Raw genomic sequence first — 26,690 nt, 5'->3', positions numbered from 1 at the left:
AGAAGGAAAAAAATCAAGGTCTTAACAGTTTTTGAAAATAGACATGGGTCATTGAAAGTGCTTGAATTCCTCTCTCTCTCTCTCTCTCAATATATATATATATATATACAGTATATATATATATATATATATATATATTCACATTTTCTTTACTTGTTTACTCGTCAACTAGTAAATTCTCTGTATTGTCTGTATTGCTTAACTTTACACATATTTCACAATATATTGTTTTGCTGTGCTGTGGTAGAGAAGGCAAGAGTAATTGTTGTCTGTGAGCGGATAGTTCCTATTATATCAATTCTCATCTAGGTCTGTCTCAAACTATGCCGTGTTGGGACCTTGAATTTGAGGGAATTGAGTCTTGAAAGTCCTTGAAAGGTGCTTGAATTTGATGTTTCAGAAGGTGTGGGAACCCTGTGTACTGCTCCTCAGACATCCATTGCTATTTGATATCCAGGAAGTCATACTGTACAGCTGCTTCTCTAACCAAGTCTCGGGTAGCATTTAGTTTACCCCTCAGCAGCATATGAACACATCTCCAATGATTGAAAAGTGCCAATTGAGTAATGGGAATCCCACTTTGCCAGAGTTTTTATGAAGTTCCAGATAGTAAACGGGTCTACTGTTTCCTAGATTGTGCGTCACGACCGCACCATGGAGCAGATAGTGTTTCCTGTGCCGGACATCTGTCAGTACCTGACGGAGGAGTCGACGGTCCGTGTGTTTAACACCACCGAGAGAGACGACCAGGGCAGCAAGGTCAACGACTTCTTCACGCAGTTCGACGACCTCTACAACGAGATGAGGTGGCAGAAGAAGATACAAAGTAAGCCTCGGTCTTCACTCGAGAATAATAATAATAATAATAATAATACATTAGTCTTATATAGCGCTTTTCTAGACACTCAAAGACGCTTTACAAACTGAAAATATCGAGTAGTAATAGTAAAAAGAATAAATAAAAGAAAGTATAGGCGTCTAATTAATTTTTAGATTACTAAATCTAAGTCGAAGTGTCTTTGTAGGACAATCTACTCTGTATACTGCAATTACACCTAGATTTCGGACGGAGAAGCGGCGAACAAGCAACGCCAGCGTCCTCTCTCAACCAGAACACAGATGACATAATGACGACAGTGCAATAAAAACAATCCTCAAGACAATTATCATCATTATGATCCGCTGAATCTGTGTTCTGTTATTATGAACGATCAATTATAGAGCCGCCAGCTCTAACTGCTGCATTTGCCTGTGTTTGTGTGTCTGATATCTATATTTGTCTCTGTTTGGATGTGTGATGATGAAAGCTCTCTGTGTCTCCACGTCTCTCTAGATAACCAGGCCTTGTTCTGGTTCTCGCGGCACATCTCTCTGTGGGGGAGCATCTCCTTCTACCTGGCCGTGCTGGTCAACATCGCCGTGGCGCTCTTCTACCCCTACGGTGACGACGGAGATGAAGGTGAGACGCCCCCGCGGTTGGGCCCTCCTCTGGTCAGGGCAACAAAGTGAAACAAAGCAAAAGTCAGTCTAGTCTCTGGTTAGCTGAAGTCAGTCTAGTCTCTGGTTAGCTGAAGACAGTCTATTCTCTGGTTAGCTGAAGACAGTCTATTCTCTGGTTAGCTGAAGTCTGGTCTCTGGTTAGCTGAAGTCTGGTCTCTGGTTAGCTGAAGTCTAGTCCCTGGTTAGCTGAAGTCAGTCTGGTTAACCAGGTTTACTGGTTAGCCTTAGGAGGTTATGGCTAGGAACATGGGCCATGTTTAATTAACGGCCAGTGTTTCCCATACATAGATGAGACAGTGGCGGTCCACCATAGTCTAATTCGTCCCGCCAGAGTCTCATAGTCTCATAATCTCATAGTGCTTTCTTCAGCACCGCTCGTGCTGTTGCAGAAAGTGTTCGAGCAGGTTCGCGGAAAGGCCGGTGTTTTTTTCCCCCACTTCCCCACCCGCCACAGTCTCCCAAAACCCTGTGGGAAACACTGAACGGGGTCATGGGAAATGCTAGAAAGATGAAGGTCGATCACGAAGCGAAATGGTCTTGGCACCACTCTCTGCCTCGAAGCGCTATAGAGAACGGGGTGGAAGTCGCCCTTTTTACACGAGCAATAATGAGCATGGTAATCACTGTGTTTAGGTTCCCAGTACATCGCTAAGGAGACAGTTTCAAGGCAGAGGCACGAGGTTGGTGGCGGGTTTGGACATCCGCCTTTCCTCCCTAGGGGGGCCAGTCTTTGACATTTCCCGGGAGTCGCCCGTTCATGGGAAGCGGAGATTCCGAGCGTGCCTGGTGTCGTGCCAACCGCTTAGTTCACCTGAATAATTCATAAACAGAAATGCCACCTTCTTCTCTGAACAGCACTAATGTGTCCCTTCCCTTTGTTTATGTCCTCGGTTTTGTTCCTCTGCCCCTGCCCAGGCGTCCTGCCACCGTTCGTGTCTGTGTTGTTGTGGGGGGCGTTGGGGGTGTGCACCACCATCATGTTCATTCTTCCCAAACCGGGGGGGATCTTTCCGTTCCTGGTGTCTGTCATCCTGCGTTCCATCTACACACTAGGCCTAGGCCCCTCCCTGCTGCTACTGGGGGCTGCCAACGTAAGTCAATAGGTCTTTGATCCGTTCTCTCTCTACTACAGTATGTGTGTGTGCCAAGTTCGGGGCACTGGTCAAGGCCTCTGTAATAGTCACTGTAGTCACTGTATAGATGGGGTCACCAACCTTAATCGTGGAGTCACAGAGTTTGCAGGACCTTGTTCTGCCTCAGCTTTTAAAACATCGTATTCCACTTATCACTTCATCAGTAAGATCGTTCATTCGTATAATTAGATGGATCCGTGTTGGGCTGGGAAAAAAAGCCTGCCTCTCCAGAAGTACATGAAGGGTTGGTGACCACTTACCTGCAGTATCATTTCCCTTCTTGATTTCAAAGAACTTAGTGATATCAGCCCTTAGATCAGTCATATCAACCCTTAGATCAGTCATATCAGCCCTTAGATCAGTCATATCAGCCCTTAGATCAGTCATATCACCCTAGTCTTTCTGGAAGGTATCCCTCCGCTCATCTCTCATCTTCTCTTCCAGCTTCTCAACAAGATCGTGTTCCTGGTGAGCTTTGTGGGGAACCAGGGGACGTTCACGCGAGGATACAAAGCTGTGATCATGGACTTGCCCTTCCTGTACCACTTGGGCTACGCCATCGTCTGCATACTGGGCCTCTTCGTACACGAGTTCTTCTACAGTTTCCTGGTAAAGGCAAACCCTCAGGAGCTGTACATGGACCCATGTGGATTAATGACATGAGAAATGTGAAATTCTTCAGAGCATATCAAATTGGGTGTCAAATGAAAGCTAAGAGTATATTTTGGGGAAATTAAATCAGAAATCCATTTCTCAACCAACCAGGCCTAATCAAAGGCTTTCACTTCGGGTCAAACATCTGGAAAAGTATCTAAGATCTACCAGAAAAAAGTCTTTAAAGATGTTTAGAAAAACATTAAACCTCATTAATGTTCAAGTATATATATCCCGGTCAACTAATATCAACACTTATTATTATTATTATTACAAATCATTTCAAGAGTTTATGGTCATTTCCTTAACAAACTTTGAATCTACATAGTTCTAAAAAATGTAGTTGGAATTGTTAGAAGTAGTCCTTGTAGACAGAGTTGTAGGGTTTAAATTTTGTTTGGCATACGTATGAATGGGAGAAATCGAGTCCCAGCAGCATCATGCTGTTACCGTGGCACTGCACCGCTTCAACAAAAAACTAAAATGCAAAGAAACATTGCATTGTAATCTCCATTTGATTCAATTAACTAGAACAGCCACGAGGGTCATTTGACCCCTGTGAGTAAAGAAAACAGTTATATCAAATTTCAGGACCCTCCTTTCATGACTTGTCCTAGACATGTGCGTTCTACCACCCAGTATCCTTACATTTTCTAAACCACATCAGGATAAGCTAGTATAAAACTATTTTGCAGTTTTTCTGTGTAGGGAGCAGGCTAATTTACAAGCGGCCAACTAGTGGTCGTTGTGTGTAAATAGCAGCTTGAGCATTGTAAACAGGGGCGAGGTGGCTCTTTTAGTAAGTAAAAAAGGCACGGCTGTTCTAGTGTTACATTTTGCTATCAACGGTTCTTGTTTGGCATACGTATGAATGGGAGAAATCGACTCCCAGCGTCATTCTGTTACCATGGCCCTGCACCGCTTTAACAAACAACTCAAATGCAATGAAACATTGCATTGTAATCTCCATTTGATTCAGTTAAGTGCATTCGATTGGGTTAAGTGCATTCACTAGACTTGAGCGTAAGGAGGTTTAGTTCATCTAAAAACCTAAATGGATTATGTCTGTCCAGGATCTTGACCTTGGGGCGGCTGTGGCGCAGGAGGTAGAGCCGCTGTCTAATGATCACAAGGTTGGCAGATTGGCGGTTCGAGCCCTGGCTGGCCACATGTCGAAGTGTCCTTGGGCAAGACACTGAACCCCAAAAATGCTCCCAGTGAGCGGGCCGGCGCCTTGCATGGCAGCTTGCCTCCATTGGTGTGTGAATGTGTGTGTGAATGGGTGAATGAGAGGCCGTTGTAAAGCGCTTGGGAGCAGCTTTGGAGCAGCAAAAAAGGCGCTATATAAGTGCAGTCCATTTACCATTTACCATTTAACCCTGGTGTGTGTGTGTGTGTGTGTGTGTGTGTCCGCAGCTCTTCGACCTGCTCAACCGCGAGGAGACGCTGCTGAACGTGATCAAGAGTGTGACCCGGAACGGCCGCTCCATCATCCTCACGGCGGTGCTGGCCATCATCCTCGTCTACCTCTTCTCCATCGTGGGCTTCCTCTTCCTCAAGGACGACTTCCGCATGGAGGTGGATCACCTGCAGGCCCCTGGTCAGTGTGGTTACCCACAATCCCCTTTGATCCCCTTTATCTAGCATAAGAGCAACCTAGTCGCTCCCTTGACCTATCAACGGCAGGGTTTGACAGTAACGCTTGCCCGGAGCAAGTAAACAATTCTCCGGGTTAGTTTGCGAGAGCCCGACGACGCTGCTGGATCCTGGATCTGTTTACCTGTGTGCAGGAAGAACAACAGACGGCGCAGGCGCCAGACCAGACTAGATGATCGTGGAGTGAAGATATTATTAAAGCGTACGCGATGCGACAGGTGATCGAGAGGCGCGTACGCTTTCATAATATCTTCACTCCACGATCATCTAGTCTGGTCTGGCGCCTGCGCCGTCTGTTGTTCTTCCTGCACATTTTTGCAAACCCGGCAAATGTTTTACTTGCTCCGGGCAAGCGTTAATGTCGAACCCTGAACGGTAATGAAAGAAAAATGATAAGGAAAGGAAGTCATTTAAAGTATTGAGATCCAGCCGTCTGTACAGTACCCATAGCCCACCTTCTCCTCTCCAATAAACCTAACCCCTTCAGCCCACACTGTAGGCCCGTTCTAGCAGCCTGTCACCCAGCTAGAACACCCTCATCACTCCATCCCCCCATAGCTCGACGTGAGGATTAGTGACTGTCTAAATATATGTGTGTTAGGTAAACACTAGCTATGAGAGATTGGGCACAAACCAGCATAAGCAAAAAAGATAATAATACTGTTAATAGTGTACGTTCTCTGCGTTTGCCATTCCTTAGATGACTGCGTGCGTAGGTGGTTGTCTCACAGGTAACCTCAGCACTAGTCAGACAGTAATCGTTGAGACAAACATCTTGTTTTATAACCTGCTGTTTTCTAAGGATCTAATCAATACAGAGTTAGAGTGTAAACATAGTAGATTTCAGTATTGTCAGTTGGAAGGAGGCCGCCTTCTCTGGGTATTAGATTGCTGTTATTCTGCAGTATTTATGTGAGTCAGAAATATAGACTTGGAGCATAATAGTCTGTTTGTTGGAGTAGCAAAACAGCTTTGTAGGATTTCCATAGCAAAGATTAATATTGTTATTGTTGTTGTTATTCATTGTTTAGGAATTCTTGTTTAGTCATTGTTTATTTATTTTTTCAGATGCAAAAAAACAGTACTGAGTGTATACATATCCAGATTATATGGATAAATATGAAAAGTATGGGAATATTATGCTACATAATTCTAGGCTGTGGCGCAGGAGGTAGAGTCGCCGTCTAATGATCACAAGGTTGGCAGATCAGCGGTTCGAGCCCCGGCTGGCCACATGTCGAAGTGTCCTTGGGCAAGACACTGAACCCCAAAATTGCTCCCAGTGAGCGGGGCCGGCGTCTTGCATGGTAGCTTGCCGCCATTGATGTGTGAATGTGTGTGTGAATGGGTGAATGAGAGGCCGTTGTAAAGCGCTTTGGAGCAGCAAAAAAGGCGCTATATAAGTGCAGTCCATTTACCATTTAACAGTCTTATTATTTCAGTCTTATTATTAAATACACGAATATGAATTCATTTGGGGACACTAGGTGAGATCTTAGCTTAAGTTATTGGTGTTGGAAAGGTGAGACAGTTGTAATTACCTCATTATACCTAATATATATATTATCAAAACCCTGGGGTAGGCCTTCAGTATGCAGTACACATTATTTTGTCACTGACAGGCTTTAATGAAATATTGCATATTCAACTGTAGCCTAATGATTACATAACTTGCACTTCGGTCTTTTCCTGACACTACTTTTTTAAAGACCTCGGTCAGACCGCAGCCAGCCAGTGTGTCTTGCATCGGACACCACTAACCACAGCTGTAAACTACACCGCTCAAAGGCATGAAGGGAACACTTCAAGGGTATGCTTCCCCAGACCATCACTGACACACCAAACCGGTCATGCTGGATGATGTTGCAGGCAGCATAACGTCTCGCCACGGCGCCTCCAGACTCTTTCACGTCTGTCACGTGTGCTCAGTGTGAACCTGCTCTCACCTGTGGAGAGAACGGGAACTGGGCTGTGAGGTGCTGGGCTGTGAGCAAAAGTCCCACTAGAGGACGTCGGCCCTCGTGCCACCCTCGTGGAGTCTGTTTCTGACAGTTTGGTCAGAAAAATGCACACGAGGAGTCCGCTGGAGGTCATTTTGTAGGGCTCTGGCAGTGCTCCTCTGGCAGATACCGGTCCTGCTGCTGGGTTGTTGCCCTTCTACAGCCCGGTCCACCTCTCCTCTATAACAGCTCTGTCCATCTCTCCTCTATAACAGCTCTGTCCAGCTCTCCTCTATTACAGCTCTGTCCAGCTCTCCTCTATAACAGCTCTGTCCAGCTCTCCTCCTCTATAACAGCTCTGTCCATCTCTCCTCTATAACAGCTCTGTCCAGCTCTCCTCTATAACAGCCCTGTCCAGCTCTCCTCTATAACAGCTCTGTCCAGCTCTCCTCTCTAACAGCTCTGTCCAGCTCTCCTCTCTAACAGCTCTGTCCAGCTCTCCTCCTCTATAACAGCCCTGTCCAGCTCTCCTCTATAACAGCTCTGTCCAGCTCTCCTCCTCTATAACAGCTCTGTCCAGCTCTCCTCTATAACAGCTCTGTCCACCTCTCCTTTATAACAGCTCTGTCCAGCTCTCCTCTATAACAGCTCTGTCCAGCTCTCCTCTATAACAGCCCTGTCCAGCTCTCCTCCTCTATAACAGCTCTGTCCAGCTCTCCTCCTCTATAACAGCCCTGTCCAGCTCTCCTCCTCTATAACAGCCCTGTCCAGCTCTCCTCCTCTATAACAGCCCTGTCCAGCTCTCCTCTATAACAGCTCTGTCCAGCTCTCCTCTATAACAGCTCTGTCCAGCTCTCCTCTATAACAGCTCTGTCCATCTCTCCCCTATAACAGCTCTGTCCACCTCTCCTCTCTAACAGCTCTGTCCAGCTCTCCTCTATAACAGCTCTGTCCAGCTCTCCTCTATAACAGCTCTGTCCAGCTCTCCTCGTGTAATGGCCTGTCTCCCGGTATCTCCTCTACACTCTTGAGACTGTGCTGGGAGACACAGCAAACCTTCTTGCGACGGCACTTATGGATGTGCCATCCTGGAGGAGCTGGACTACCTGTGCAACCTGAATGGGCTGCAGGTGCCGCCTCAAGCTACCAGTAGTGACAACGGCACTAGCAACATGCAAAACTAGAGGAAATCAGTCAGGAAGGATAAGGAGAGAGAAATGGTCTGTGGCCACCGCCTGCAAAACCATTTCCTGTTTGGGGGTTGTCCTGCTGTTGCCTCTCCTGTCCCACCTGTTGTCACTTTCATTTGCACCAAAGCAGGTGAAATTGATCGACAATCGTTTACGCTTCCTAACCGGACAGATCGATATCCCAGAAGTTGAATCGACTTGGTGTTATACTGTAATGATGAAGTGTTCCCTTCAAGTTTTTGGAGCAGTGTAGTTGAGCTACAAAATATGAAATCTGTATTTTATGTCAGCTATTTCCAAATATACAAATTAACTAGATTCCTCATTTTTAAATCTCTACCTTGCTCTGCTGTCGGCCTTTCACGTCCCGCTAAAGCAAGAAGCACCCAGAAGTTGTGTCTCACACCGGGCGAAAATAAATCATTTTGTTTGGGGGCCGTACGCCTACTCTGGCCTTGCTTTGGCCTTGCTTTGGCCTTGCTTTGGCCTTGCTTTGGCCTTGCTTCGGCCTTGCTTTGGGCCGGCCTGCTCAGAAAACCATGCATCACCCACGATGCGTCACCCATATTAATAATCATTTGTGTCGTGGTGGCCAGGGGGGTGGTCCAGTGGTCTAGCACCATGGTCTACAGTGCACACATAATATGCCCATGTTGGCATGGGTTCGAATCCGGCCCGTGCCCTGCTGACATGCCCTCTCTCCCTTCTCCTTACTTTCCTATATGTCCAATAAAATGAAAAAAATTAGAGTGGGACTGCCCCACTCAAAAATAACTTATAATAATAATCATTTCCGGTACAGTATATGTACTGCATTTGTGGTCACTTGTCACATACTTGCCTTCTGCTCATGCATGTTCACGTGAGCTTTCCTGAATGTGAGCATGTGCATGTGTAGAGGTGTGCTAGCGCGTGTGTGTAGAGGTGTGCTAGCGCGCGTGTGTGTAGAGGTGTGCTAGCGCGCGTGTGTTTGCACCCTCGCACTCTGACGGCCAAGGAGACGACCTGCCAGCACATGTGCACCTGTTGCATAACCTGACATGGCCGTGTGCCACGCAGAGCAGGACTGGGTTATGTAACCGGCTGGGCTGTGTGTGTGTGTGTGTGTGTGTGTGTGTGTGTGTGTGTGTGTCTGTGTGGCTGTGTGTGGGGCTGTGTGTGTGGGGCTGTGTGGCTGTGTGTGTGTGTGTGTGTGTGTCTGTGTGGGGCTGTGTGTGTGTGGCTGTGTGTGTGGGGCTGTGTGTGTGGGGCTGTGTGTGTGGGGCTGTGTGTGTGTGGCTGTGTGTGTGTGGCTGTGTGTGGCTGTGTGTGTGTGGCTGTGTGTGTGTGTGTGTGGCTGCGTGTCGTGGGCTGAGCTGAGCTGAGCTGAGCTGAAGGCCCAGTGGGAGCTCCAGGCATGGAGACCACCCAGCCGCTGCCCCCTGTTCCCCTGCTCCCCTGCTTGGGCCTGGTAGGGGGGGGTGTCACTCCAGCCATGGTGTGGGCCTCTTCACTGTGCCTCTCTGTCCCCCCTCATTATCCCACTCAGGCACAGATCCTTAACTGCCGCGGGTCAATGAGGAAGGGTTTATTGATGTGCCGTTAGCATCATCATCAACCACACAGAACCACCTGTCCAGCAGCAGCCAGCTGTCTTGGCTCTCTCCGTCGTTTCAGCTGAATGCCATTACCACTGATTACCCCTGATTACCACTGACTCTATCCGGGAGGTTTGGTTAGAACATAAGCAGATGTATGAAGGGTCTGGCGCTTTGGCGTACCAGCGAGGCCTATCCGCATGTCCACGAGTGACGCTTCTTCTCTCGCTAAGCGTGTACGAGGTCGTACCCAGTACTCAAGTTGTAAAAGAAAGTCAGGGGGGATGGTGGATTTTATCATATGGGGACAATTTTAGCATCCCCACAGCGTCAGTGACTTCAGTGTGAGTGACTTGGTTAAAAGTGTCATTGCATGTGTGCGTGCCCCCCCCCCCCCCCCTCGCCCACAGTATTTTACTCAATATGCGCAAAACTAAATGTTGAAATAGCAGTAATACCACGTTCATTGATAAAATGACATAAGGGATGGAAAGGGGGGATGGCAGTTTTAGGGGATGATTTCGACTGTTTTTATTTCAGGCGGGGGTGCCATCCCCCCTCATCCCCCCTCATCTCGAATGTTTGTGTCGTCATTCAGCTCAACTATTTTCCTCCTTTTCAGGAACGCGGGAAACACTACCTAGCGGCCGAGGCTCTGCCACGTGTGCGAAGGACAGCTGCCCCGAGCCCCTCCCCATGTCTGTGGCAGGTGAGTTCTCAGTCAGGGCCTAAAGGAAGAACAGTCGTTTAATATGGCATTGGAGGGGCGCTTAGGTGGCGTAGCGGGTTAAGCGTTGACCATGTAACCGCAGGGTCCCCGGTTCGATTCCGGCCGTGGACATATCCTGCATGTCATCCCTCCTCTCTCTCTCACCCATCCTTCCTGTCTAAATCTCTACTGTATCTGTCAATAAAATAAAAAATATGAATGGGACTGCCCCACTCAGAAAAAAGACAAAAAACAACTTCATATGGCATTGGACACATCCTCCCTTGGACACTTTTCTCCTTAGTACCAAACACAGTGAGCTTGTTATTGAATAACATCATAATATAATATGCCGTCTCGCTGACGCTTTTATCCAAAGCGACTTACAGGGCAGTGAGTGCGTACATTTATACATTTCTCAATATCCTCGGGCCCAGCAGGGCCTTTTTGTCATTCAAGAAACCCAGTGAACTGCTACAGACAAGACAGCTACAGACACTTCCCCTTATCACGGGTTTCTGTTTCTGACCATTGATTCTTCACATGCAAATGTCCAAATCACACCTCAGCCCCGTGGTCAGTCAGTCGATACTCAGCTGTGTGAGTGTGTGAGTGTGTGAGTGTGTGTCTGTGTCTGTGTCTGTGAGTGAGTGTGCGTGCGTGCGTGCGTGCGTGTCGCTGTAGCGTCCATGTGGCTGTTGCGGCCGCCTCTTCAGTAATCACCTCCTAAAAGGTTACACACTGAGACCCAGGAGAGGCAGAGGGGGTGACTCATGTTGCTATATTCTCCAACCGTGTTTGTGTGTGTGTGTGTGTGTGTGCGTGTGTGTGCGTGTGTGTGTGTGTGTGTGTGTGTGTGTGTCACCTGCATTCACACGTGCCCTCTCCCGCTCTATCTTTCCATCTCCTCCTCTGCTGCTGTTATTTCTATCTCTGTCTGAGTCAGTCTCACACACCCTGGCGTGTCACAGAGAAGGTCACACATCCCTGTTTCTCTTTGACCAACTTCCTTCCAGCTGTACTTATGCCTTTATCCAATCACCACGTCTGTACCACGTTCTTACCTCCAGTCATGTATGGTGATCACACACACACACACACACACCACACACTCTTTACGATCCAAAACATTTCACTTTTAGTCTATTATAACTGTATACGATAAATGACAAATCAAATGTGATCTGATTTGACTATGGTGTGCTTTCCTCGGTGTGTGTGTGTGTGTGTGTGTGTGTGTGTGTGTGTGTAGTGATGGCTGAAGGTGATGGGACGGAGCGCGTGTGTGACACCCTCCTCATGTGCATCGTGACGGTGTTGAACCAGGGCCTCCGTAACGGCGGAGGTGTGGGCGACGTGCTCCGGAAGCCCTCCAAAGGCGTGAGTACGCTAGCGGAACCAGTCAATCGATCGATCAGTCAATCCATACATGTCATCAGGGTCCTTGAAATCGTTGAAAGTCAATCAAGGTCTTAAACGTTTTTGAAAATACACTCAATACACTTTCAATGGGTCATTGAAAGTGCTTGAATTCCCCTCTCTCTCTCTCTAAAAAACAAAAATGTTTTACTTCAGCTAGTAAATAAGTCTCTGTATTGCTTAACTTTACACATATTTCACAATATATTGTTTTGCTGTGCTGTGGTAGAGAAGGCAAGAGACCATCTAGTGTTCACACATTCAAGCCTCTCTTTTTAATTGTTGTCTGTGAGCGGATAGTTCCTATTATATCAATTCTCATGTAGCTCCGTCTCAAACTATGCCGTCTTGAAACTAGGTCCTTGAATTTGAGGGAATTCAGTCTTGAAAGTCCTTGAAAGGTGCTTGAATTTGATGTTTCAGAAGGTGTGGGACCCCTGTGTCATCCATCAATCATTATGGACTGTAAAAAAATAAATAGGGCAGAAATAAAAATGAAAGAAAAAAGTTGATGATGACGGTTACTTCTATTCACTGGCATCCTCACGCCCCAGGACCCTCTGTTCGCTGCTCGCGTGGTGTACGACCTCCTCTTCTTCTTCATCGTCATCATCATCGTCCTCAACCTGATATTCGGCGTCATCATCGACACGTTCGCTGACCTGAGGAGCGAGAAGCAGAGGAAGGAGGAGATCCTGAAGACCACCTGCTTCATCTGTGGTGGGTACACAGCAGATACATAATAATAATAATAATAATAATAATAATAATAATACATTAGACTTATATAGCGCTTTTTTAGACACTCAAAGACGCTTTACAGACTGAAAAGATCGAGTAGTAATAATAAAAAGAAACAAAAAAGAAATCAAAGAAAGTATAGGGGCCTAATGAAGGTAGTGCTGGGGACACATGGGAAGGGGAGGGTGGAGAGGGTTAACTGGTTAACATACAAGCCTACTACAGGGCAGGGGGCGTTTGGGAGAGGACACAAATACAGTCCACGCAGTAGAAAAACATCAGCGCAGAACAGAGGCACTAAAGTATAACAAAATCATTGACGAGGAGCTAATGCCGTTAAGAATCAGGTGGCATGAATGGCCACATGGCTCTGGGCCATAAGAAAAAAGGGAGACACACACCCTATAAACGATATCATATGAAGAATTCAATAAAGATAACTTAGGCAAATGAAGACAATAATCCAATGGGGTATGATAATCAGTATGTCAGTAGTGCAAGTGAGGGAATGCAATGGGAAGTATGGTGAGGAGGGTGTCGTGCGGTGTAACGTAACACGGGGAAGGGACTGATCGTGGGTTATAAACCTCGTCACCTCGACAACGCCCGAACGCAGGTCAGCTCGCTAACCTTTCCCCGCTCTCTCTCTCTCGCAGGGCTGGAGAGGGACAAGTTCGACAACAAGACGGTGTCCTTCGAGGAACACATCACGTCTGAGCACAACATGTGGCACTACCTCTACTTCCTGGTCCTGGTGAGGGTGAAGGACCCCACGGAATACACGGGGCCCGAGAGCTACGTGGCCGAGATGATCAAGGTCAGTACCCTGCGAGACACACACACCTGCACTCGACACGTTGATGTAAACAGACAGGCTGACTGACTGAGAGGTGACCAGGGGTCATCTGCCCCTGGTGTTTTCACGGCGTGGATGTTGTGCAATGCTGCTGTAAACGCTTGAACACTTTAACACTTTTGGTGCAGGTGAACGTGTGTGAACACCCACCCACACACACACCCACACACACACACACACGAGTGGAAATAAGTGGGGTGAGTTGGGAGCTGGCAGTGGTGTGTGTATGCGGTAGGCGTAGCGTCTCCTCATATAGGTTGTTCAAGGTGTCTAGTCCTCGTCCTCAGCCAGGCAGGCAGGCGGGAGAGAGGGAGGCGGGAGGCATACACAGTGTACCAGCGTGAACCCCCAGCCTCTCTGCAGCAGACAAGCAGAAAAAAGAAAAAAAAAGAAGAAGAAGGAAGAAAAAAAAAAAGCTCAGAAACGTGACTGAGCCTCTTTCCTCTCCCTGTGCCCAGCATCCCAATTCCTGCCCCCTCTCTCTCTTCCTCTCTTCCTCTCTCCCCTTGTAGAAGAGACAGGTTTACTCTGCTCAAGTACAGAAAACAAATCTGTGTTACGGCGAATTCCTTCCCTCCCCTTCGGGGGGGGGGGGGGGGGGCGGGGGGGGGTGTAGTACAGTGATATAGTAATTAAAAAGTGGCGAAGCTCTCTGTATGCTAATGAGTGCCGCAACCTGCGCCGGATGAGACACGGTCGAGGCGTTTCGAGAGGTATGGGGGGGGGCTGGGAAAGGTGTTGGCGAGAGGTTAATGCATTCAGACGTAGCCTTGGAAGAACAGCACTTGGGTTTTTTTGGGGGGTGATTTACATCATGACATAATGGCCATCGGGACGAGCGTATAATGAGGCCTATTTTGCATAAGGAACAGATGACTCAGGGGGTTTGATGAGGATGTGTCTGACTGTGTCCCTGTGTGAAGAGGAGTGATGCGCTTCAGGATGGTCCAGCGGTCCAGATTACTGGTGCATGATGATGTAATGATGAATCAGGGGTTTCATATCAGGACTGCTCTTGTGATATCCTGATAGGGGGGGAAGCACAACGGTGATGAGAGAATACGTCCATTGGGCGACATGGATGAGCTCTGACGAAGGTGATTCATCAGACCGCATCCATATAGAGCCGCGTCTGTGTCTGAGAGGATGTCCTGGAAGTAGAAACATTCTTTGGAAGGTGTGTGCGTGTGTGTGTGCGTGTGCTTGTGCGTGCTTGTGCATGTGTGTGCGTGCGTGTGCGTGTGCGTGTGCGTGTGCGTGTGCGTGTGTGTGTGTGTGTGTGTGTCTGTTCACGTGTGTGTGTGTGTGTGTCTGTTCATGAGTGTATGTGTGTGTCTGTTCACGTGTGTGTGTGTGTATGTGTGTGTGTGTGTGTGTGTGTGTCTGTTCACGTGTGTATGTGTGTCTGTTCATGTGTGTGTGTGTGTGTGTCTGTGTCTGTTCACGTGTGTGTTCACGTGTGTGTGTGTTCAAGTGTGTGTGTGTGTGTGTGTGTGTGTTCACGTGTGTGTGTGTTCAAGTGTGTGTGTGTGTGCGCATGTTGAGTAGACAGTGTTTGTTCCAGTCAGCCTGGCAGCAGTGAGGTTGTTTGGCCGAGGGAGTCTGTGGTGCTCCTGGCTGTGCTTCACCTGGCCGGTCCTCACTGCAGAGGCTGTTTGGCTGCATGGGGAGGTGCAGCGGGGGGGGGGGGGGAGGGGTGCAGGGGGGGGTGGGAGGTGCAGGGGGGAGGGGGTGCAGTGGGGGGGGGGGATGATCCTCTGCAGTCTGGTCCCCGCCACAGTCCTCACACCTGTCTGCACACAGAACAGAACAGCGAAACCCGATAACCTCTTCACATGCAAACGCACTCCAAAAGAAAACCCACATACAAACACACGCTCCCACCACCGTTAAGACAAAAAACACAAAACAAAAAAAAGCACAAGACCAAGACTCGGTAAAAGAACGTCACGTTTTGTACAGAATGATATATGGCCCTGAGCGAAAAAGTACAGGATCTTGTTACTTGTGTGTGTGTGCGTGTGTGTGTGCGTGTGTGTGTGTGTGTGTGTGTGCGCACACGGGCATGTCTGTGTAATTATCACAGCGACCGCCGAGCCTAGCGAGCACTGCAGCAGCCAGCCAGCCACCGCTCCGTTATGCAACCCCTCTCAAGTGGCACGTGCTCTCCCAGTCCCTTTCTCTGTCTCTGTCTCTCACACACACACACACACACACACACACACACACACTCACACTCATTATCACACCGCGAGTCATCCGTAGCCTTAGCAACACAGCCGTCACACGTTGTCAGCGGCAACAGGAGGGAGGGAGAGAGAGAGAGAGAGAGAGAAAAAATGGAAGGGCCTCTGAACTCGTGATCAAGAAGGTAGAGGTCAACGTGTCCTGGTAGGTTTCTTCTGCCCCCCCCCCCGCCTACACACACACACACTCACACACACACACACACACACACACACACACTCGTACAGTGTTTACCTGAGCGAGTCGACCAGAAGCTCATCCATACCATACTGAGCTCAGCGGAGGCCTGGGTGGTCTGGTAGTCTTGTGATAGCAGCACACCTCAGGCCACCGCCTCCTATTTTGTAGGTGGGTCATGTGATCTATGTCGTCTCTCCAGGTGAGGTCAGGTGAGGTGAGGTGAGGTGTGTGTGTGCGTGCGTGCGTGTCATTGTCAAGCACTACCTTAATTAGGCCCCTATACTTTCTTTTATTTATTTTTGGTGTCTTTTTATTATTACTACTCGATCTTTTCAGTTTGTGTAAAGCGTCTTTGAGTGTCTAGAAAAGCGCTATATAAGTCTAATGTATTATTATTATTTTTATTATTATTATTATTGAAGGTTTGACTCACCCGGTAGTGACATGGCGCCCTCTCACCTCCATCGTTAGGTCACTGCGGGGTGATTTTACTGTAATCTCGGTGATCAATCACTGCTGATTATTCATTGCGAGATTCTGTCCATGTCTCTCAGTTCCTGTTCAACGTGTGTTTGTAAAGTAATCTCCTGGGATTAGTGAGTAAAAGCAAGGCGTTTTTTAATAGTTCACCGACTACTGAACCCCTGAGTCATTCACATTCACACAGTCACACACAGGCATGCTGTTGTGTCAGTGGTGTGAGCAGGTGATTGTGCTCAAGTTAATGTTCACATGGCAGGGCTGTTTATGGAAACACGGTTGTTATGTAAATACCCAAAAAGATTGCTCCTGATAGTTTTCCTGTCAGTCTGAACACGAATCCCAAGGTTTCTCTTTAAACGTTACATGAGATTCCATCTCAACGTCGACAGCGATGAACGGCGGAGTCATGAGAAATGTGTCGTGATGAAGGGTGACGGCGTTCGTACTGTCTCAGGCTCTCTCCATCTCAGTCGTACGTCGGCGGGTTTAGCTTGAAGTCGGATGCATGAAAGGCTTGTTTTAGATTCTCCTGATTAGAGATTTTGAAGGGTTTGGATATGCTGTCTTGATGACGACACACACCAGTGTTAGGTCTATCTTAATCCTCATAACGAGCCCAAATTCCCCCCCCCCCCAAAATTCAAAATCTTCCCCCACACACAATTTCCATAATCTCTGCTAGAACTGCAGGACGTATTACGCTGACGAGGCAGTAGGAGTGGGCGTATGTTCAATAGGTTCATTATGTCCGTCCATATTTTGTTTCTCTCTATTGGTCTAAACGAGCTTGTCAAATGCATCCGTCTTGGTTGGCGCGATGTCGAATGGGGACCGCTTGTTCTGGGTAGTTCTTGCCCCGTCCACGTATGTGTGTCCTTGTGTTTCATGAGTAGACATCTTTGTGTCCGTGAGGGGAAAAAAAGGCGAGTAGTTGTTTTGAACTTGTTTTTGTTGTGCCCCTTTAAGGGTAGATGTCTAAATTAGCACATCATGTTGCTGCGAGGCCGTTAGAATGGCTCGATTCATACAGCCGCAGCAGTCACTACAGGCAGGGTCTGTCTGTCTGTCTGTCTGTTTGTCTGTCCTTACTTCACCTGTTTCACAAGGCTTCTCTCGTCCCTCTCTCGCTCCCTCTCCCTCTCCCTCCTCTCTCTCTCTCCCGCTCTCTCTCGCTCTCTCTCTCTCTCCCTCCTCTCTCTCTCTCTCCCTCCTCTCTCTCCCCCTCTCTCGCCGACTCAGTCCCTTGACTGACTTCAATATCCTAAGGAGAGTAATTGAGCCTGTGATTGATGTGATTTCATATTCATGCATGATGTGAATGTTCCTATGCCGTTTTCTTCCTCTCTTTGTGCCGTGCTGCTCACTCAGTGAAACGCGGGGCTTCTAAAAAAGTTTGTGAGTGCACTTTCCTTTGAAGTAAACTGTATTGAACCGTTTCCCCCCCCCCCCCCCTGCCTCGTGTAAACCAAAGTGGCATGTTCTGAGACAACACATCGAGTTTATATTCTCGATTTATGATCTCCCCCCCCCCCTGTTGAAACAAAAGCACTGCGCCGTGTGCATATTTCAACAGCCCCAAACATCTCCATAAACCTTACATGAGCAGTGGTACTAAAGTTAGATATGGGGTGCAAACGCTCTCTGTCATGTCGATGAAAGGGAAGAAAGAAAGGCGGATTAAATGTATTCGCCATACTCTCTCTCTACTCTTGCATACTTTCTCTGTCTCTTTCCCTCCCGTTCCTCATCTCTCTCCCCTCGCCCCCTCTCCTCTCTCTCCGCCATGTCTGTGTTATTATATAAGAGGAGGTGATTTGAAACTCTCCTGCTCTCTCTCATGTGGTGTCAGCCATATCCCTGCACTCCCTGCACCTTTCCACGGTGTTCATCAGCCACACTGGCAAGGGAATATTACATAATACCCATCAGCTGATGGAGATCTGACTCACTGAACCTTATCGCACACTGACACACAAACACACGCACACACACACATACACGCAGGCACATTAACACAGACACGTACACACTTAAGTCCCGTGCATAATGCAACAGGAGCATGAGATCCTCTGTCTGTCTGGTGTTCTGTACTGTGACCACTTGAGGTAGTGAAGTCTTTATGCCGCAGCTCAGCACAGCGAACGCCTCTACAGAGTTGTTCTACTTTATCAAACCACTAATGATTACACATTAGTGACACATTACTCCCTCTCTCCTTCCCCTCCACACACACACACACACCAGGGTTTCCGTTAGAAAAATTTGCCGTCGGACATCGTGTCCGGGAAGAATTCGATTTACCGGACAAACGTGATATATTCCGGTCATCATATTAAAATATAATAAAAAAAAAAATTTTCAAAATCATATTTTTTTTCTCCAAATCTAATATAGCTGTTTGTCGCGGTGATTACTGTTGTGTAGCGGCCTATATATGCCATTTAATGTCTATTTCTCATCCGATACGATTAGATGCGAGCTATATAATAATATAACATGATTTGACGCATGCGCGCTATGCCATGCGTCAAATCCAGCGCTGAACGGGTCCAGCGCTGAACGGGCGCCTCACTGGGAACTGAACAGACAGCATCGATCAATGAACGGACTCCACATTACGTTAACTGAAGTTTGTTAAATTGTTTGGGATTAATGTGAGTTCTCTATTTTCTCTTTCCAGTTTTACCCTTTTTTTAAAATCAATAAAACAACGTCATTTCTATAACCAGGTCTCGCTGTTTGGGAAGGCATTTCGTTTAGCTCGGGAGTATGACAATGGGGAGAACATAACTGTTTATTGAGAAACAATTGATAGGCAGTCTGGGATACGTATATAAAGAAATACCACAATGTCTAGATGTATAACATTTTATTGAACAGTAACAGTGCAAGCATGTAGGCTTCTGGCGTGACACGGCTAGCCTAATTTCCGTTCATATGCCTTTTATCAGATAAAATAAAATAGAATAAAACTCTTTGAAAATAAATAGGCTTTAAATTAACTTGCAATGCGTATGTATAGGCTAATTTCCGTTCGATGTTACAGCCTAGGCCTATCGCCTATGCCTTTTCTCAGATAGGGGATAGCCTTAAATAAAATAGCCTAGAGTAAAAACTCTGAAAATAACAATGGCTGCTCATATAATTCAGCTACTTATTAGGCCTACGTCGCTTTTTGGCAGCATTGAAGCGTGCAGCTGCGGACTTGAAATCAAAGCTGCAAAGTGTCTCTCCGCAACTTGCAATGCGCATTAGCCGCGTGACCTTGCCCTCCCCAAGGCGACTTCGGTCCGCAGTTTTAATTCGGTTCTGCAGAGAGAATCCTCTCTCTGCAGGCACACTGGAGACGGGAATCAAGCAGGCTATCTTGGCCAGTGTGGCCCACTCTGGGTAAATTTCGCTGAAGTCTCGGATGAGGACTTCGCAGGCTGTTGAGAAACGCAAGCCCCCATAACCACGAAGCGCTGTCATGACACCGATGGCATCTCGTTGCACGTTTGTGGCATCGATGACCGGGGCTGTGGCTGGTGCTGAGTCATCATCGCTGGTCATTTCTTGGCCAAAATGACCAATGATGGTCTGGATGGCCGGTTTAGCATATTCTTCAAGCGCTGAGGGGACGGAATGAGTGATAATGAATCAGTGATGGCCTATTTTTTTTTATGACAAAATGACATCAACAGCCAGATTAACTGAAAAGTAGGAAGGTTTAAATGTTATCCTGTTGTTTTCATCATTGTTGTTATTATAGCCTAATAATTATTATTGTTATTATGATGATGATAATTATTATTAGCCTATGATGGGCGGCGGCCATAGTCTACATTTCGCAATTTAGACAAGCATTTTAGGTTATTCAAAAAGGATAGGCCTAAGAATTATACTATGCATTTTGCAACCAATTTAATTAAACAGGCTAGCTTCTACTTACCATCCTGCGTATGTGGGTATTGGGAGGGGTTCAGAAGGATGTCGAAGCTGTTCAGTACATCTAGGGAATCTTCGGGGAATCGCTCGTGTAGTGCATCTACTAGATGCTGGATGTAGCGTGCTCGGGCATTTTTAAACGCCTGAACGGACCGGTCACCTGCATGTGTCACTCTGACATCATTGTCTTGGCAGTCCGCCTGGAACTTCACTTCTTCTGGGCCTGGGGCATCTCGTAGCTGTGTTAGTGCCGCTACGGATGCGTGAACCATTGGTCGGATCATGGCCAGATTGACGTCGTCTTTCTGGAAAACCAAGTTCAGTTTGGTCATCACCGGTAGCACATCAGCCAGTGCGTGAGTCCAGGCGATAAAGCTATACGGCTGGATTTGACCTAGGATGCCTTGGGCTTGGGCATTTCCTCCCACAGCCTCTTGATTTAGCTCCATCACCAGAGCAGGCCAGTTGCGTTTTATACCCTCCACTGCCCTGTGCAAGGATAGCCAGCGGACAGCGCACGGCTGCTTTAGGCTCGTCATGTCTTCGTCGCTGAGATCTGCTGTCACCTGACGGAGGCGATTGGTCCTGCTGGCTGAGTGCTTGTAAAAGGAGTACACAGAAGCAGCTGTGCGCTTGTAGGCTCCTACCTGGTCAACAGCCTTTGCCGCATCTAGCGCGGCCAGCGCAACTCGGTGGGCACCACAGTGCACCTGAATGGAAAACGCACTCTGTTTCTTCAGAAGAGCACCAACTCCAGCACGCTTTCCCATCATTACACTGGCCCCATCCGAGCCCAGGCCAATGACGCGGGACAGCTCCACACCTCTCTCGCGGAGCACCTCCACCACTTTGTCAAATATACACTGTGCGGTCCCGGAGTGCACATCATAATTGCCCAGAAAACATGTCTCAACTCTTCCTTTTATTTCCAACTTCACGTATATAATCAGCTTCTTGTCCACGGTGATATTTACTGTCTCATCAATGATAATGCCAATGAAGTCACTCCCCTTTAGCTTTTCATCCAGCTGATCCATCACAACGTCTTCTAGTGCCCTTTCCATGTCATCAACAGAGTCGCTGTGGCGGTAAATGCCCTCACTCGAGACAAAATCTGGAGCCTTAACTGCTTTCAGTAGCTCAGTCAGACCCACATACTGATGACATGCGATGCCATTTTTTGCCATGTGAAAGGCAACTTGTAGCTGAGAGTGCAGCTTATTGTTAGCCGTTGCATTAGCCTGCTCACAGTGGCCTTGCATGGCGGTTTGCTGTTGCCTTAAACTGACCGCCGATATGTGGTCACTGCACCGACTGTGATCAGTGAGAGCCGACATTCTCATATTAGTTGCTCCTCTCGTGAATCCATTATTCCTCCCCGATGTTTCGCACGGAGAGCAGAACATTTTTCCGGCTTCCTCATCTAAACGCAGCCAGGGGAACGTTTTTTTCCATTCAACTCTGAATCCACGAGACTTCTTGGCTGGAGGAGCCACGACGGCGTCAGCCGCCGCGGCCGCCGCGGCCTCCGTCTCTTCAGAGTCAGACTTCTCCTCAGGCTCAGACTCATTGTTGCTTGGCTTCATGAAATAATTCCTAAGCTTACTTTGTTTTGCCATCTTTCCATTAATGTAATCGCTCGCTATGGTGCACTTTGAGCTGCAACGTTTGCGTATTACTATGGTGGACGGGTTGGCAGGGTTGCCAGATAGGCATGGGTTACCGCCGAATGGGCTACTGTGTTTAAGCGGTAATAGACTGGTTAAGCTGTAATCCCATCTGGCATCAATCCCATGTGGCACCTGTGCGCCTACACATTAGGAGTCATCATCATGCCGGTGTCAAATCATATCATAATAAAATAAATACATAGCCTATATATTCGTCTTTTTTAAAATAGAAGGAATCAGAACGTGAACTTTAGCGAATTGTATTCAAAGGGAATTATTTTCACCGGACAATATGTCCGGACAATATGTCCGACGACTTTTCAATTTGTCGGACTTCAAAAAAATTTACCGGACAAAGTCCGACAATTACCGGTTAACGGAAACCCAGACACACACACACACACACACACACACACACACACATCTGTTCCAAATATATTCCTCCTCTCTCTCGCTCTCCTCTTCTATCAAACATACACCTACATCTAATCTAATCTAATCTAAATACACCTAACCCTTGATCTCTATTTCTTCTCCACCCCACCTCTCTCTCTCTCTCTCTCCAGGAGAAGAACCTGGACTGGTTCCCACGCATGCGGGCCATGTCCCTGGTGAGCAGCGAGGGGGACAGTGAGCAGAATGAGATGCGCTCGCTGCAGGAGAAGCTGGACAGCACCGTCACCCTGGTGTCGATGCTCTCAGGCCAGCTGTTTGAGCTCAAGGAGCAGGTACCCGTTCAACACCATTATACATTTACATTAACATGTTTGGCATTTAGCAGACGCCTTATTCCAAAGCGACTTACAATCAATACATTTGACTAAGCAAGTGAATCATCAATCCACTAGTCGTAGCAGGAAGAGTAATCTAGCTCAGGCCCGGGGCCACTGGCAGTCTCTGTGATAGTTTATTTATTATTTATTTTTATTTTTATTTATTTATATATATATATATATATATATATATATATATATGACACTGGAGAAACAGTACAAGGGGGGCAGTAGAAGTCTTAGGGGACACAGTAAAGGGGAAAAGCAGGTGTCTCAGGAAACGCAGTGCTGGGAGGCAGTAGATGTCTCAGGAGGAGCAGTTAAGGTGTAACCTGAAGAGATGGAAGTCTTCAGTCTCCGATGGAAGATGGGGAGTGACTCAGCAGTTCTGACAGCCGTGGGCAGCTCATTCCACCAGCGGGGAGCCAGTGTAGTGAAGAGACGTGATCGGGCAGCGTGACTGCCGTGTTGGTGTAAACACACACACACACACACACACACTCTCACACACACACACACTCCCTGTATGTGCATGTATGTACTGTACAAACTCTTCAACGTGGGATTCACAAGACTGTACTCAAAGAAGCTGTGACACTCACACACTCATTGACACTCAACATCATAAACAGCAGTTTATAGCAAGAAGCTACATTTATATTACATTTATAATATACATCTCTCCATTTATATTACATTCCTGGCACTTAGCAAACGTCTTTATCCAAAGCGACTTACAGCAAATACGTTTGAAGGGAATCATCTGTCCATCAGTCATCATCACAAGAAAAGTATTTTCTGCTCGGGCGAGAGGCCGTTGGCAGTCATAATGCTAGAAGAAGGATATATTTTTTAATATATATATATAGTAGAGAAAGTGACAGAGGGGGATAGGTTTTATGAGGGACAGTTAAGATGTAGCCTGAAGAGATAGTCTACAGCGGATAGATAGGGAGTGACTCTGCAGTCCTGACAGCAGTGGGGAGCTCGTTCCACCAACAGGGTACCAGGGCAGTGAAAAGGTAGTGCAACTGCTGTAACCATATAGAGGCGGTGGTGCCAGTCGGCCAGCAGAGTCGGAGGAAGGGGCAGTTCCCTTTGCCACCCGGTAGGGGAGCACAAGGGTCTTGAATCTGATGCGAGCTGCTATCAAGAGCCAGTGAAGGGTGCGGAGTAGAGGGGAGACATGGGAGAATTTGGGGAGGCCGAACACCAGACCGTTGGCAGCATTCTGGAAGTGCTGCAGAGGTCTGATGGCGGAGGCGGGGAGCCCCAGGCCAGGAATGCGTTGCAGTAGTCAAGGCGGGAGATGACCGGTGTCTGGACCAGGAGTTGAGCTGCTTCTCTGGTGAGGAATCAGCATTATCCTTCTGATGTTGTAGAGGACGAATCTGCAACGGCGTGCTGTCACTGTGATGTTCGCCACGCAAGATAAGTGGGTTGTTGAGGATTACCCCCAAGGTTCTTGGCGGTCTGGGAGGAGAAACCATGTGAGGGAAATTACTGAGCCAAGAGATTTGGTGTAGAGGGAGAACAGTAAGGGCACGAGGACGGAGCCCTGGGGGACCCCGGTGATGAGGGCTCGTGGAGACAGTGATCACCTGGTAAGAGCGATCAGGTTGGATGCAAACCAGGAGAGTGCAGAGCCTGAGATGCCCAGATCCGAGAGGGCGGGGAGAAATATCGGGTGGTTTACTGTGTCGAAGGCGGCAGACAGGTCAAGGAGAAAGAGAACGGAGGAGAGGGAGGAAGCCTGGGCAGAGTGGAGGGCCTCCGTGACAGCAAGGAGAGCAGTCTCAGTAGAATGCCCAGCCTTAAAGCCGGATTGGTGAGGGTCAAGGAGGTTGTTCTGAAGGAGATAGTGAGACAGTTGGTTAGACGCAGCGCGTTCAAGGGTTTTTAGATAAGAAGAGAGAAGGGATATCGGTCTGTAGTTGTGGACAGAAGACAGGTCAAGAGTTGGTTTCTTGAGAAGAGGCTTGACTCTGTCTGTCTTAAAGACAGCTGGGACAGATCATGTAAGATCGAAGGAGAGAAGGTCAAGTACTCAAGATGGAAAAAAAAGCTTCTCTGACTGGATGTCACCTAGTAGGCGAGCGGTGCGCCGTCCTCAGGGAAGGAGCTGAGAAGGACATCCATCTCTTCTAGGAATTGGCCACGCTGACCTGGGGTACGATAGATGACAACAATGTGGCGTTTGACCGGCGAGGTGACAGAGACAGCATGGCACTCGAAGGAGGAAATGCTGTCAAATGGGGATTCAGTGATTTGCTGATGACGAGCAGGCTTGCGTCCCCACCCGCAAGGCTGGCGGTAGATGGCTTCACTTTCTAGTCAATGTATATAGCTTCTCGCTTCAAGAGCTTACATGTTTTTTTTCCCCTTTCCATTATGTGGAGTATTCCATTTATTCCATTCTTGATGTCGTTGGATAACATAATGTCATAGGAACTTAGATACCCCCCCCCTCCCCCCTCCCCCCTCTAATTGCGAGTGTATATCCCCATACACTCATCTCTCTGCCCTCTGTGACCCGGTGACATCCCACGGTACAGGTCATGGGGAGAATGGTAACACTCACGTCACGTACCATTCAACATGTCAGTTCACGTGCAGCCAGACTGATGACAATAGACAGTGTTTCTGTCTGAGGTTATAGTGACCTTCTTCACCAAAGACGTCAGCGCCTGACCTCCTGGAGGGCCTGTGGGCGGGCGGGCGGGCGGGTTGGATGACTAGTGTTCTAGCTCTGCTGCAGTGTGACTGATCAGCCTCATCACCTGCTTCTCCTGCATGTGATCCCAGTCACAGATCCTCCCCTTGTTCCTCTTTTGTGAAAACAGCGTCACACTGACCGACCCATGGAGGGTCACACTCAGATCGAAAAAACACAAAAACAACCTCGTCCCCTCTTTTTTTTCTGCTTTTTTGTTGTTGTTGTTAAACCTCACAGAGCTGTAACATACAGGACGTCACACTCCTGGGCTGGTGTTGGTGAAGGCACCCGTCTCACTGCTGAGCCAGCTGTCTTGTGTTCATGTGGTTGCTGGGAGGTGCAGGGGAGGGGGGGGGGGGGGGGGGGGTTTACCCAGGCCATAGAGCCTGGGTTTCTGAGGGTGAAGCCCAAATGGAGGGTGTGGCTTGGGTTTTGCTGTTGCTGGAGGTGTGTACTGTGCTGTATGCACAGGGCCCTGACCCTGCAGTCACAAGGGCTACTGTATATACTGTACTGTGCTCTACTGTATACAGTCATGTGAATTAAATATTTTGTTATTTAAAAAAGGAAATATGGACATATCAATATGTGATATGTATATATTCTTTCAAACAATATAGATAAAGGAAGGTGATGTAATTGAACCGAAAACAATGAAAATTTAACTTTGTTATCATTTATTTAACAAAGAATTAATAAAGATGAGGAGAAAGTTAGGACACCCTATGCCCTAATACAGGGGTGGGCAATTATTTTTTTCCCAGGGGGCCAAATGAGCAACTGAAAATATTTGTGAGAATAAATGGGCTTCAAAATAAAAGCAATGCGGTTTTAGTCCACCCATAAGATAATTAGAAAATTATGAACAAAAACGCGGGCCGGACAGAATCAGAATTGTTGTACGGCCCGTGGGCCGTACAATGCCCAGGTCTGCCCTGGCTGAAATAACCTCCCAGGTCTGCCCTGGCTGAAATAACCTCAATTAGACGTTTCCTATAACTGTCTACTAGGGGTGGGCATCAATGATCGATGATCGATTAATTGATCGATAAGGTCTTGGTCGATCACAAAATATTTTGCTCGATAATCGTTAATATTTTTATTTATTTTATTTTTTTAATAATAATAATAATAATGGAAATTAGTTTGTCCACGTTATGTGTGAGAAATGAACTTTGCATTTGCCTTCGCATTGAATTTCGCAACGCAGTACGGAATGACGGAAGTTCCCGTACGTTAGTGTAACCTGACCTCCAGTAATAGGTGCACGATCTCCACTACTTCCTGAAAGGCACCTTGCATGTTTAATTGATTAATCA

At 47.5% G+C, this 26,690-nt stretch overlaps 1 protein-coding gene across 1 annotated transcript in view; it reads left to right on the top strand.

Annotated features, from left to right (window-relative positions):
- itpr2 (inositol 1,4,5-trisphosphate receptor, type 2) overlaps positions 1-26,690 on the top strand; it is a gene marked incomplete at its 5' end in the record, with an annotated part of 98,667 nt that overhangs the window by 66,390 nt on the left and 5,587 nt on the right. The window contains 10 exons of the mRNA XM_080545155.1: positions 634-826; positions 1,334-1,459; positions 2,416-2,591; positions 3,078-3,242; positions 4,704-4,887; positions 10,273-10,359; positions 11,612-11,739; positions 12,333-12,502; positions 13,141-13,336; positions 22,449-22,610. Of these exons, the coding sequence (XP_080401281.1) occupies positions 634-826; positions 1,334-1,459; positions 2,416-2,591; positions 3,078-3,242; positions 4,704-4,887; positions 10,273-10,359; positions 11,612-11,739; positions 12,333-12,502; positions 13,141-13,336; positions 22,449-22,610 (1,587 nt within the window). The remainder of the gene's footprint in view (positions 1-633; positions 827-1,333; positions 1,460-2,415; positions 2,592-3,077; positions 3,243-4,703; positions 4,888-10,272; positions 10,360-11,611; positions 11,740-12,332; positions 12,503-13,140; positions 13,337-22,448; positions 22,611-26,690) is intronic.

The sequence above is a fragment of the Nansenia antarctica genome (assembly GCF_963989245.1).
Source record: "Nansenia antarctica genome assembly, chromosome: 14".
Classification (NCBI taxonomy): domain Eukaryota; kingdom Metazoa; phylum Chordata; class Actinopteri; order Argentiniformes; family Microstomatidae; genus Nansenia; species Nansenia antarctica.
Note: the sequence above shows the minus strand (reverse complement) of the source record. Positions and strands in the feature narration are given on the sequence as shown.